At 38.4% G+C, this 15,258-nt stretch overlaps 1 protein-coding gene across 1 annotated transcript in view; it reads right to left on the minus strand.

Moving 5' to 3' along the window:
• Nucleotides 1–15,258, minus strand: part of TENM3 (teneurin transmembrane protein 3) — a 1,441,984-nt gene that overhangs the window by 331,113 nt on the left and 1,095,613 nt on the right. The window contains exon 11 of the mRNA XM_014945587.1: nucleotides 5,385–5,663. Coding sequence (XP_014801073.1) covers nucleotides 5,385–5,663 — 279 coding nt within the window. The remainder of the gene's footprint in view (nucleotides 1–5,384; nucleotides 5,664–15,258) is intronic.

Raw genomic sequence — 15,258 nt, forward strand, 5'->3', positions numbered from 1 at the left:
ACCCCAATTCTATTTTTATTGCTGTCAGCTGTCGTGAAGCCTACAATTCCTGTGCATCAGAAGATTTAAGTGTTTCCAAAGAGATTCATCTCCTGGCCTGATGTTCTGTACCAGACTCCCATCATTAAGATGACCCATTGGAAACTCATGCCTTTCCTCAACAACAAGTCTCGTGACACTCAAACCTCTGAAATGCAGGAGACCCCAAAAAATTACTGGGAAAAGATCAGCCCATCTGTTCCCTCTTTGGCTACCGCTAGCCAAAGGAATTATCAACATGATTTTCAGTTGCATTAACAGTGAATGCTGAGGGGATTTATTGAAATGTGTTCCCAGAACTATAATCGTAATAGAACAGAATCTGAAAATTGGCATAACTATAGAAAACTTGTAATAATATTGCAGAAAACCAGGGATGACTATTTTTGTGTATGGATTTCAGTTCCACGTGTCTGTAACGGACGAAAAACTTATATGCCTCTTTAGATATTAAATATTATTGTCAACAATAAAACAGACTGATTTCCTGGTCATGAAATTTCTAAGCAGCAAAGCAGGATTTAAGAGATATTGGCATGCTTAATGAGGGGTAGATAATTGCTAGATGGAATACTGTGGGAAAGAGTGAAGAAGCTGTAAAATGGTGGTATGGCAGTAAAGATGAATATTAATTCATCAGCCATGTGGCTGGTTTTGATCAGTAGGCTCAGTGTTTGGCTAGCAGGTACCAAGCAGCTCCTATTCAGTACAGCCCATCCAAGTTCTGCCGTAGCATAAAGAAGGATGTTAAACAGGTGAAAACACGTGACACGACTTCCTGAATGATGTGCATTATTGAAGAATGCAGAGTTCAAGTATATGTTATAGATGTACTGGGTTAGAGAGAACAGATTTAAGATGTCTTGACAAGTATCTTACCAATGTATTTCTTGGTTTTCAGAGATCTGAATGCCAGTACATTCACCATTCTGGAAGGACAAGAGAGTATTAGGTTCACGTGAATGCTACCATCAGAAACTGTCTGAAGTCGGAGAGGACGCAAGCAGGTGCCCACACAGCTGATAAACTGATATTTTCTCTTTACAGATATGCTCAGCAATGAACATTCTACCAGCAATATCTACTTTTCTGTATCTGTGAAAAATGGGTCTAAGTTTAAAATCATTTACTTAACCAATTCAGAACAAATGCCTGAGGCCACGATCTCATTCTCCTCTCTCCCTTTCTTTTGCCGTATCCTGATCTCTTCTGGTCTTCTAACAAACCCCCATCAGTGCAAAACTCTCACTAAATAAAAAAAAATAAAAAAAGTCCCCACGTTCTACTGCCATCAGAACCATTGCTGTACGCTCAGCTAGACTTTGTGGCTGTGGGCAGAGTCAACAATGAGGCATGCATCTATCTGGAGTGCCCAACTCTTTTCCAGAAGCACTGCCAAAGGGACAGAAGGTGACACAGACTTGCTTAAGCCTTAAATGAGTGACTTTCCAGTCGGTTTAAGGCTGACACAAAAAGTGCATGCAAAACCGATTCTGTAACTTGACAAAAAAATAAATAAAAACTCCATAAGGAGCGGGACTTTAGGAATAACTTGCTCAATTAACTTCCATGTTTTCCTTATTAGCTTTCCGATGTCTCATTAAGTCAGAGATTACAGTTTAATGGATTTAAAAATAACTTAAACAAATAAGTGGATTCTATGATACCTTAAAAATATACTGACCCTTCAAGCAAAACGGTCATTTGAAGCCTAACCACAACTTCTAGCTCATACTCTGCTGGAATATTTATCAAGTTTAAAAGACAAGCTTCAGTAATCTTAGAACAGCTTAACAACATAAAGTTACTGGCGGGCGTGTAAAAGATGGGCTGCTTGTATTTCAAAGCCACAGCTCCTAGAACAATAATTAACAGGAATTTCTTGGTGCAGCACTGATGAAATAAGTTGCAAAGGGAATGGAGAAGATAAGCCCAAAGAAGCACGTGCGTGCTCGGCGTGCTCCAGTTGATACACGGTACTGTCCGTGACACTGGTCGGTTGCCCAGAGGAACAGATGCAGGTCCTCCTTTGGGGAGGCTGACATGACAAATCTCTCAGAACACGGTGCCAAGAGGCATATATGAAACTTGAATGAGCTCAAAGAAAAATATTTCTCTTCAGAATGATTTACTGAGCAGCAACCTAAAATTTTGATGTGAGAATACATCTACAAACCCTATGTTTCGTGGACAGTTCTGATGTTTTCTTAAAAAAAAAGAAAGAAAAATTATTCTGGAATTTATGGTGTAGTACACTTAAAGCTTTACAACTTAATCATGTGCAATGGAATTTATGGTGTATTATTAGTACACTTAAAGCTTTACAACTTAATCATGTGCAATGTTATTTGTTTAAAGAAACTTCTTCTAATCCTGCCAATATTATTCACAAATTTAGGCAGCTTTTGGAGGATCTTAGAAAAATAATGTTGAGACCTCAACAAATAAAAGTTACTATCTTCAACAATTTCCACTTATTCATTGTACTATGCAACAAATCCTCGAGTTTTGCCTTCCCAAGGGATACGCAATCCACAACTATTTCAGAAGAGAAAATACACACAACGGTTACAGGGAAGGAAAGGAAGTCCTGTTTTGGGGCAAGCTCCTCTTCTTGCCTAACTGGTGAGAAAGAAAATCCCAAGTACCTTGAACAAATGGTTAATCCTGAGTTCACAAATCTGTAGGAAAAGTCACAGTTCTCATCATCATGAATCGTCCCATTAACTCCAATAAGGTCGGCTTATGGTAATGGACTATTTAAACAGTGAATGGTTTTACTGGGTGAACAGTGGGATCGCTCAAGAACTGAGGAACGTACGAACTGGTGGTGTGTTTTGTTCACCTTAACCTGTTGTTAATCATCTACCTGAGAGATAAACATGCTCCATAGAAATGCATTTACCTGTAAAACAGTTCCTTCCAAATTCAGTCAGGAAGCTTTCACACACAGCAAAGGGCGACACAGTACAGAGGACTCATCATAACTCCAACTTTGCTTTCAAAGCTGTATCAGATTTGTCAGATGTCAACAGTGTACTGGCACAACTATTAACTTCAGGCCATAAATTAACAAAACTCACACCTGCAGTTTGGTCCTTTGATTAAAGCACCTGTGCCTGCCAGGATGACATGGCTTCCCTGGCTTTAAATTTTATTTTCTATTCCACTGAGAGCATTTAACATCCTGAGTTCCAGCTCTGTGTATAAAATCGTTTGTCAGCCAAATCTTCCATGTTCAGTGGAAACCAAAATTCAGAGAAAAATAGCAAAGAAGATTAAGCTTTTCCCCACTTCTGTAACAACTCCACTGAAATGGTGACCCATGACATGGTCCGAGCTATATACGTTTGATAACCCTAGGGGACTCTCAAGCCATCAAAATTTCATTAGCCTCACAGCAGTCCCAGTACCTTCTTAAGTTGGACTGCTGGCCTCCCTATCAATAAATAAATCAACTGTAATCCTTTTCAGTGACTAAACTCTGCTTTGAAGTTGTATCAAGCATCAGACGTTCCTTGCATAATTTTAACCAGTGCAAGAATTATATCTTTTCTAACATATTCACAGTCGTCTTAAACATGAAAAAATAAAATTAAACTCTGACTTTAAGCTCATGGAGGAAGTTTTTGCATATTGCAATCAGGCATTTCACTTCTTTAAAAATTGAAACAAAGTTTATTAAAAAGTATACCAAATCTATTGTACCTCAGCAGCAATCACCTCTTTGGGAAAGATGTGACTCTAAGGAAATTGTGTGTGTACACGTGTGTCCATATATAAATATACATTTTCAAGTTCATTAACCTAGAGTTTTACAAAAGACTCAAGGTAATCTGTTTCAGCATAGACCTTTCAAAAGGAAAATCACAGCACTGTTTAACCATTTATCCTAGATTGCTTTGTGGCTGAAATATTGAGAGTCTTCCAACAGAAACTTCACTATCAAAAAGAGGTAGGCAAGTATTTCCATCCTTCTCTCTCAAAACATGCCTCCAACTCAAAACAAGTTTTCCAACCATGAGACAAGACACCTGTGACCACTGAGGTCTCCTTCGGTACCACACAGCATTCAGTCCAACACAAAAAGGAGGATCCCATCTGAGAGAGCTGTCTTGCACAGGCATCTTCAGTTAGAATTGGCCACCAGAGGAAAGACAAATATGAGTAATACCAAAATACAGTTTTGTCTTCTCAAACTGAACTTAAAATAATAAAAAGGTAGGACTAAACATAGTTTAAAATTAAAGTGCCTTTTAAAAAAAAGGAAAAAAAAAGATTACCATACATACACACCTATATTGCAGTTTTCCACAGTGCATTCCAGCTATTGCCAGAGGATAGAAACAGAATTGCTCTGACTTTTGTAGAGCTGAGCAGACAGGTTTAACAAATTAATAAAACGACATGTAGACATGCAGGCCATAGCCATCACTAATTTTCATTTTTACTTGGCTAATTTTCACTTTACTTTCTCTTTATCCCTCTTTTGAATTTGTCATATAGAAAGTCATGAAGTTAATAGAACAATCATTTTAATTCTAGTAAAGCTGAAAATCTTCTGCAAATAGAAAGAAGCTAAAGATAAAATGTTTTCTAATATTTGTGCATTTAGTATTTAACACCACATTAGGTTCTGTTCATAACCTCAAGTAGAGGTAACAAAAAAATATCTTGAAAAGCTTTAAAAATGAATCATTCAATTGTGTTAACCTCTTTTCATTTAAACACTAAGCCTTAATACACAATGGTCATACCCCACATCCTACAAGGCTGCTGTTTAGATTTTTTTGCAGATCTTAATTGCACAGTAATCCAGTCCCCCAGGCACATCAAAGGCCACATGTCCCTCTTCACCACAATTCCAATTGCTCTCATCAAGTAGGAAGTTTAAAGCACAATCAAATTATTTTTCCAATCACATGAGCCCTGTTAATAAGCTATTCTTTGCGTTCATTCATCCATTCTAAGATTCTGCAACTTCTCCAAGATGTCTTGGAGAAGAGTTTACAATGAAACCTTTGATTGCAAGCTGGCCTTGGGGATCAACCTTATCACCACTTACTTAGCTGTTCCCCAAAGGGAAACAGGTGACATGGCCTGAGATAAAACAGAGCTAATCTTTTTCTTCTGATTAAACTCTTTCAAAATTACAGCTAAAACATCACACCCAAAGCTTGCATTACTTAGGGCTGATACCAAATATTGACTTTTCTGGGAAAAAGAGGAAAAAAATTAGGCAAATAATTCAAGGCCATTCCTTCAATGATTGAAAATTATTGAGTGTCAACCAAAACAGCAAATAAAACATTGATTTATATATGGGCATAGGGGTATGAACTTACCATTTTCACTGTCGGACTTGTTTTCGTGTTCGGTATCAGTCAGAGTGAGGGCTGAGTTGGAACGGCTCGACAGACAGGAGCTGCGCCCTGATTTGACCCCCCTGCCCCAAAGTCTCATGGCATGCTCTGGAGACATCACTCCTTCATTTTCAGTATCAGCATCTGACCCTGCACTGATAGAGTAACCTCTGTGGGGCAGCCCCATTTCCGCACAAAACGCCAGTCCTCGACGCGTTGCTGGTTCACAAACTCCTAACTGCCTTAGGGTAAAATTCTGTCCTGATTAGGGGAAAAAAAGATAACAAAAGGTGAGATTTTTTTTATTTATTTTATTTTTTATTTTTTAGAAAGAACCTAAAGTAAAAACACTCTTCACGTGTATAATTGTCTCAGGTATCACCCAAGGTGTTTTGTCAAAACTCCCCATGTATTACAATCAAGTGGATTCCTTTGTCTCCAGCTCTCCGTGGTGCCCCTTTTCATTCCTACTACACCTGAGCACTGTTTTGTCAACTGCTTAAACACATCAAAAGTGCTCCTGGGTAGGAAAGAAATGTAACAGAACCTGCACACTAAGAAAAGCCAATTCAGCACATGAAAAGATTAAAAATAAATGAATTTTTTTTTTTTTTCTTTTTCAAAGCGTGAAAGCAGTAACAAGGTATTTGTCAGGATTATCCTCTTTTCTTTTTTTTCTGTTCTGGTTGGAGGCCAAAGCAATGGGTTATTTTCCCTGCACAGATGTAAGCCAATGGAAAAAAACTAAATGGGAACCAAACTCACTTGGTCTTTATTGAATTTCTCTTCCCTACTTTAATACAGAAATATAAACAAACAGGAACACAGCCACCTGTTACCTGCAAGGACTACAGTAAAGTTCTTATTTTTCATGTCTCCATATTTTGAGAAACATGTTAGACTTCTACTTCCAAAGAAGAGTCTGTGCATTTTAAACAGACTTTTAGCCTCTGTTTTGGGGCAGAGCAAGAAACATACGTGAATCCCAAATGATTGTATTAATAAATTTGGTGCAATAAACTCGTGACACTTCAATAACTTAAAGTGTCTAAATTATGCGACACTCAAAAATGACTGCCTTTTTAATGGCTGCCTTCATCCTACTTTTATGTCCACAGATTTAAGACATTTTATGATATAGAGACACTTGGCAAGCTCATTTGCATGCCTATTCCCATAATGCTCTTCCACCCTCGCCCAACGTTATTTCACAGCTCTGGGAACGAATTAGAACACACATTCAATTTTTCAATCTGACTGGCATCCTAATGGCTCCAAAATCAGTCATTTAACATAAAAATATGTTAGTAAGATAATTAAAGCTTATAATACAACAAGAACAGCATCCCATCAATCAGAAAGTAACAGAATTGCAGACGTGTGAATACAGAAGTGTAAATAATTTCTGAAATATTAAGAGTTAATGCCCTGGCCATTGACTTGTTTTAAGTGAGCCAGTTAATTATTTTATTGCTGCGGTCATAGGAAGTTGTCGCCGTAAGTTTCTTCACAATCAGAACCATAAATGAATTCTGATAATGACTTTCATAAATAATGAAAATCAGTTACTACTATTAGGTGCAAATCAAACTGTATTTATTATGCAGGTGTGAATAAATATTTGAACGACAATACAGCTGGAGAGGTAAATATAGCAGGAGTAAGCATTTCTATGAGTGTGCCTGAAGAGCGTGAAGGGTATAAGACCAGGGGATTACTATGCACACTGATAGTATCATGTCATTTTTTAAAGCTGTGTGAATGCCCTGTGAATGTTCAGGCTTTGTGAGAGTTGAAACTAATCAGAGAAGCAAACAGGCCAAACCAACCGCCCAGGGGTAACAGGATCAGAACTGAAAGTAGTAAAGTCTCTACAATGCTTAATATTTTGCATTTTTGGTAACTGCACGCTGAGGGTGACAGTCTAGAACACTGGTTTGATGTGTTTGGTACATTATTACGTGAATCTACAGTTGCCTGAAGTCAGAACCAAGTACATGGCAAGCCTGTGTGCAAGCGTGTATGCATATTACCTACATGCATATAAATCATAGAGTGGTTTGGGTTGGAAGGGACCTTAAAGATCATCGAGTTCCAACCATGAAGAGGCTAAGATGTATACACAGTTGCACAGAAGCATCTTATTGATTCTAAGAACAGGGTTTTGGGAAGCAAAATGGAAAAGAAAGGTATTTTTGACCAAAGACAAGGTTACTTGAGTCAGTAACAAAACTGCCGTTGACTTCAAGGCTACAAGGTGTTATGGCTCTGGTCCCCATAACCTTGTGGTGCCGAGATGTGAAGGGAAGGAAGGATGTGGAAAGACCCAGATGCTGCCTCCTGAGCTCCAGTGAGACCAGCTACAGCCAGAGAGCATTGCAACCTGCTTCTCCTTGGAACCCACACAGCCCACACTGTGGAAAACACCTCTTTGCACCCAGAAAAATCACTTGAGGAGACATCCATGCAGATATATCAATTTGAAGGGACTATTGCTCTCCCCCCACCACTTTTCCTTCCTCTTAAGCAAACTATTATTTTTAAGAGAAAATACTTCAGACATTATACAACAACATCCTCCATGATCATTTTCTAGGAGACTGGGTCTCGGCACAACACACCACCTACCATCTATTAATGGGTTTTATTTTTTACTTTAAGCTTACAACAGCCTGCCTCCATGTAAAATGTTCTCTTCTATTTCCCCCTCTTATGAAAACCAAAATGGCACGTGACAGGGCCAAATTAGAAAAGGGGGGGGCAGGCCTGTCTCTTGCCCTCTCATCACATTCAATATATTGGAGCTTTTTGCTACGCTGAGAAGTTTTACAGCGTAGCCCAGAAATGCTGTAACTGCTTTAGAAACACCAGGCTAAATCATGTTCTGAATTAAAGCTTTCCTAAGAGCTTCACTAAGAGGATTGTACTCTGTGTAAGTTGCCTACGCAAATGAAAAAAAAAACAAAAACCAACAAACAAAACCCAAACCAAAAAAGTTGACATGGGAAAATACGTATTTGTGTAGGAATTTATGTCCCAAAGGAAATCATACATATGTGACACAAAAATTTTACATCATCTTAAGATTCCTGAACAATGAAAACTTCCAGGGGAAGCTGAACATGGCTGGGATGCAGTGGGCAGCAGAATAGTTGGGGGCTTTTACCTGATAACAAACAATTCAATGAAATAAAAATAAAAATGAAAAAGGAGGTTGTAGGAGCTCAGTGCGAAAAAAAGAGAGTATGAAGAGAGGATGTTCTCCTTCTTGTGTTCTTAGAGTTTCTAATTAACCTTTCCAGAATTACTTCAGTGTGAGGGATTTAATCATCGGTTTCTTTCACTATACACACATTTGCAATTTCTCCCACTGACAATAAGTGCCTCAACAGTTCATAGAGACTTAAAAACAACTTGGCAATTGTAATGAACTAATTCCTGAGAAGAAAATGTAGATACAGAATAAAGAGATAGGCGTAAGGCTTTGTGGGTTTTTTAACTCTCCTTTAAAAAACTATGAAGTTCAAAGTAGGAAAAAAAATGAGAGACATTTCAAGGAGACTTGTTCTGGAGACACCTTTGGGGGTTTTGGACTATTTGGGATGATGTATCACTAAGTTAGGTTTTAAAAACTGACAATAATGCTGTTTACTACCATTCTACCATTAGATACTGTACTTCTCTTGGCTAGGAACATCAATTTATGGGTAGTGTAAGGGCTGCTGACACCCTCCATTTGTGCAGACAAGAACAAAATTAATGTAATAACTCTAAAATAACTTTCAGGAGCTTGTGCAGCAATCGCCGTTAAAAACACAGCATTTGCCATCAGTAACCATAACCCATCTACCTGTTACGTTGCAACCACTTTCTGTGTAAGAAATGACCCACAGACAATTGGTGTACCTCCTTATCTACTTTAGTTACATACATACAAAGAAGTATACCAACATAATTTTTATATATATTATACATATTATTTTATATATTATATATATAATTATAATTTCTTTAAAAAAACATTGTGTGTTTATATATTTCTCTGCCAGAATCACACAGGTTATATCGTCTGGAAATGTAAATTACTTTTTTAGTTTAATCAAATACTGCATATAAGCAAGTTTGATGTATGCAGAAATTGTCTATTATTTTAGAAAGTCAGAAGTTAACAGCTGGAATTGAAAGGAAACCTGCTGCACTTGTGTCACATTTGTTTCCCTGAACTAAATTGGGGAAGTTATTCAAAGACATCCATAATAATTTAAGCTTCAAGATGGAAATTTTATCTGTGGAGATGGGTTTTTGAAGAGGACTACTAAATAAAAGAAACAGCCCCATGGTTCTTCAGATGTCAGTCCTTGCTCTAAGGTGGATCTATACTAAATATATACAGAGATATTATCTAAAAAAACATGAAAAGGGGAAAGAAACAAACAGAAGGCATGAACAAAAAACATCCAACAGAGAATTTGTCAGCATCTCCAGACAGCAGCACTGTCCTTAGTAATTCATTAACCACTGATAAGTCAACAAGTCAGGTTTTAGCAATAATAGACTATTGTTGAAAAGAGGGAATGAAAACATAAATTTGAAAAGCCTCTAAAGTATCTACCGAGTTAGCATAAAAATACACCTACACCCCAACCTTTAAAAACCAGAGAAATTATAGTTTGAGGCCTCTGCGGACTCTGGGTTTGTTGTAACAGGACGGACACAGCACCAAAAAGACAGAGGTCCCAGATTCATCCAAAAACATACTCTGTTTAGTTTGGTTCTTGCTTATGTTTCTGTGTGGAGTTTCATGCCATGTCTGCTACATCCTTCATTACTTGTCAGTTCCTCTTCTAATCTAGTCTCCCTTTGTATCTTGCCTTCTTCAATCTGCCTGTAACACCTTCATGCCATTCAGAAATCAAGCCCATTTTCCCTATAATCACTCTGTGATAACACACAACAAAAACACTTACACTAAACTAAGAAAAACTGTGAAAGAACTAAAGCTATACAGATTCAAAGCTGTGATCGTGGTCCTTAGAAGAACCAATCTTCTCCCTTACATTTCCTCAATTCCCTACTTAACCCTGTAGTTTGTTGGGGTTTTTTAATTAACAGAAGTCTCATTTATTTAGAAAGCAAATAATGAAAAACATTCTCCTCAGGTTTTTATTTTCTGTCTGCAGACTACTGCTTACAAACATGTCCTCATAATACAATGCTTATCATAAAAGCTTATTGTATAAGCAGCACTGATGTGAAAGGACCTGCACGGATCACGCTGTTTTCTGCTATTTTGATATGGGAAAAGTACTTATTTCCTTTTGTGTCTGTGTTTAGACACTATATAGTGGGCCCTTCTTTCCTATTTGAAGCTCCATACCTGGAGCTCATTCTCAATACCTCTGAACACTTTCTGTAGAGCAGAAGCCAGCACACAGCTCCACCACACCTTTGAAATGCTTCATCCTTTCTGTACAACCAAGAGATGAAGACTACTGACCTGATTCAACAGACCCTTGCCTTCCCAACTCATGACAGCTATAAAGGAACAGCTCTGATAACTGCAAACTGGCTGGCCTGTTCCTTTATTAATTCCTGAAAAATAGCTGAATTCAATTACGTGTGAGTCAAAGATGGAAAAAGGAGCTTCTTTGTGTATAACAACAGGCAGCAAAACTGGGCATGAGCAGCACCACTGAGAACACGGGGTGGATGTCACCCCTTGCTAGATGATCAAAGCAGAGCTGGACTGGTTTAGCAAGAATTCCAGGCAATCCTGTGGGATCTTAAACGTCACCTAATTTCAAGGGCCAATCCTACCTGGTTTCGTAGGGAAAAATATATCACTTATTTGTAAATAAAATGATCTTTTTTTCCATTTACTGGAGCAAACATAGTGTGGCACAGGGTAGTCCCTCGTAAGGAAAGCTCTTGAGAGGAAGGACATAGAATTGGGAGTAACTGTACTATCTTTTTTTCCATTTACTGGAGCAAACAGTGTGGCACAAGGGAGTCCTTCATAAGGAAAGCTCTTGAGAGGAAGGACATAGAATTGGGAGTAACTGTACAGTAGAAAAACAAGTTTGCTTTTTCTTTTTTAAAAAATGGCAAAACAGAGCCCTTGGATGCTGTATAAAACTCTGAGAAGAAATGTACAAATGCTGTCTCCAGAAGTCAGAATATTAGGTGGGTAGAACACAATATACTGAAGAGAGAATGAGTAATAGATGTGGTACCATCCATTCTGTCAGACAAACTTCACAATATATTTACTAAAAAGGAGTTTTCAAAGCTGTACTGGCAGAGTTCTCTTGCTAGGATGCAAGAAATCACAGTGAAGACTGACAAGTAATGAGCTTTGCCTGTGTTAACATTTTTTCTTTCTGATTTGGCATAGTATTTTGTTGTTATTACTTCAGCCTGATTTTCTCTTTTGTTTTTGTGAAAATTATCAGTGAAATTTAAACCATCCTAATCCACTGTATCACATTTTCCTCCTGTTTTTAATTCCTATGTTTTCTTCTTCACTCATCACAACCTTCTTCTTTGTCACCTCTTAATCTCTCTTTCTTGACCTTTCCGCTCTATTCACTTTTCCATCTTAACCTCCTTTTCTTGTCATTATCTGATTTAGAGTGGAGCTGTACGACTCGTATGAATGACAGTTGCTTCTCCAATGTAACCAGCAAACTACATCATAACAAAGAGCATTAAATTGTATTCCATCTTAGCAACTGTGCATCTAATTTTCAAGTGCTCATTATTCTGAACCACACAGTTCTCCCATTCCTTGGGGGCTTTCAAAAGCACATGGGGAGCTCAGTCATGGTCTCAGGGACTTCTGAAAGAGTTAATGCCAGATGCTGTGAGTTCTGAGCTGCACTCACTGTGCTGCTCTTGGTAGAGGAGCTTTATGTAAAGACTCAAAAAACCTGAGTCAATTCTAGAGAAAAAAAAAACAAAAAAAACAAAAAAAAACACAAAAAGCACAAAACACACAACCCTACACTTATATTTTTTTTGTGGGAAATAAAGGATTTCAAACCTGATATTTAAACCAGCCATGTATTTTTACTAGCACTAAACTACAGAATTGCAAGGAGACATTGATTGAAATGCTAGCCTGGGAACGTTTTTATTTTAAGAAATAGAGCAGAATCAATGCAAGTGAAACACAATGTCTTCCTGCCACTGGTTTTCCAAATTATGGTTCAAACATACAGACTCTGTGCCGTACAGAGGGAGAATCGTAATTTTATTCCCCGTTAGGCTTGAGGGTGGCAGGGGATCCTCAGTACTAATCCACAGACTAGAACATAAGAAGCACTGCTTAATCCAGTATAAGGATAAAGGACTGTTCATCAAGCCCTTCTGAAGTTACCGCAGAGTAAGATTAAAGTCAGCTGAAGATAATTTCACAATTGCACAATTCAGAGCTTCAAGCCACAGCAGCAGCAATCATGCTCTAGTAAATGCATTAATAATTTAAACAGTACAGTTCCAAATTTGGGGATTTTAGGTAAAAATCATGCTTTATGACTATGATTACAAAATATACAAACTAAATTAAGAGAAAGATAACACAGCTGGCCAGATCATGGGCTGAAGATGGGGGCGGGGGGAAGGGATTTTGGGGATTTAAAAAAGAAATACAGCTCCCCGAGTAGCAAGGGACACAAAGTCTTGATCATGACCAGAAAGACAGTACAGACATTTTAGGCTTCTACCTTAATCTTTGGATCCTGGGACCAAATCATCAACACCTCAGCATCCATTTATTACAAAATACGAATAAAGCCTAAATTTGATAGATGTGAAGAAAATACGACCCAAGGGTAAGTAATGTGGAGATGATGGATATCCAGTCTGCAAAGAGCCTACAACCACAGATCTGACAGGTATGAACTGCCACATTAAGGTCCGTAGGATGCTAATGACATGACAGACAGCTTGAAATGGGGAAGAGGAGGAAGGAGGAAGGAGAATAGAGGGGGAAGGAGTCAGCATAAAGAGAAGCATACAAAATATTGCTCAGGCCCACTGCTATTCCTCTATATGGGGGGGAATGAAAACTCTACTGTTTAATTTCTGCCTTTCCACAAGGGAAAGGCACATTTGCCACCACAAGTGAGCAGAGGTCTCACAGCATGGCAGAAAACTCAATTAGTTCAACAGGCTCTGAACTGGTATAAAGAAAAAACCCAACATAACTATTCAGAGTAACTCTACACATTTCTATTCGTAGGATTTCAGAATCAAGTATCCTCAATGCTCTGCAATGCATGGACAGAACAAGGTGCTGTGGATAAGCTAAAGAGCCAATGGAGAAAACAGATCCAAGGACATCTGTAGAAGTTAAAACCTCTTTTACTCCCTCTCTCGCTCACATTGCTGTCAGACTCCCCCAAAAGGGTTTCCATTCAGTAAACCCTCATAATAAATGTAGTGTAGCATTGTCTTAGTTTAGATTTTCTAGAAAAATTTCCATTACGCTGAAGACAGGAAAGGATTTATGACTCAGACCTACTTATGGTGCTGCAAAGCAAAACAGTAGAAACACAAAACGTGTGTTCCCGTGGCTCTGCCATTTCCTCTTCTGGCTTTAGTAAGCTCAGTAATGCTGGGTACTGGCTCTCAAGCCAGTAAGATGTGACATTTTTACAAACTAACTTCAGAAAGTATCAAGGAATTATTTTCTGAGGCATTATTCCTATTTTACATCTCTGCTTCACTCTCCGCATGTATTTGCTGGTGCTGAAATAGGCAATCACTCACAGCTTGGCCTACAGCCCTGGACACTAAACCAACGGATGGGACAGATGGGGGTCTTCAGCCTCTTCCGTTCCTCCCCTCACCCCATCTCTAACCACACACTTTTCTAGCTTCATTCTCTCTGTAGAAGTTAACATGCTGAAGTCATCTTTCATAGGCTGCACGTGATCCATTTATCTCCCCAGTCCTCAATTTAGTTTTTATTATGAACAGGAGCAGCACATACATCTCAGTATATGAGCTACGGAAAGATGGAAGAGCAATTACAGACCCTCTACAGCATCTCCCTTTCCATGGGGCTGAAAGTCCTTGTGAAGGCCTCTTGCTCACCTTATAAATCCTTAATCATTACGATCAAGAACTTAATTCTCTTATTTTGCAACTGGACTAGTCAAAGACAAGGTTTTTACTCTGTGGTCCCAGGCTGCGTAGAAATGCCTGATCAAGCAGTCTACTGCCAATAACCAAGGTTGATTTTTCCCTGGAGGATCACAATTGCCCTTTGTCTCCAGATCCGGAGCTCATCTACAGACCATGACCCACAAGGGGCCAATTTCAACTAGATGAATACCTTAGAGGAAGTGTGCATATCACTGAGCGTGAGCTAAATATACTCCTAATCAAATAAAAGTGAAATGTTTTTCTTAGTACCACTCTGTAGCTAATAGAATAACTTTAAAAGTCAACAGATCCTTATCACCTGGAACCTGAAAACCAATTAACTTCTTATTGTTGCTTTAAGAAGTAACTAGTATAGCAATGAAAGATGATAATATTACTTAGCACTTACAGCGCTTTTCATCTTCAAAGCATTTTGCAAACATAAACTAATTAATCTTCCCCACACGCCTGTGAGGTGGGTGTTGTTATTCCTGTATTACAGAGGGAAAAAAAAAAAAAAACCCACCACCTCTGGCAGAAGGTTATGTGCTTAGCTCAAGGCCACAAAATTATTCAGAACATACTGGCACCATATGCTGCTTACTGAAGTCACCCACTCAAATCAGGCAGATGCTGCAGGTGGCCCTGTTTTGGCATAACAAAAAAAAAAAAAAAAAAAAAAAAAAAAAATTTGTCATGAGGACAA

Source organism: Calidris pugnax, unplaced genomic scaffold, assembly GCF_001431845.1.
Source record: "Calidris pugnax isolate Ruff unplaced genomic scaffold, ASM143184v1 scaffold58, whole genome shotgun sequence".
Classification (NCBI taxonomy): domain Eukaryota; kingdom Metazoa; phylum Chordata; class Aves; order Charadriiformes; family Scolopacidae; genus Calidris; species Calidris pugnax.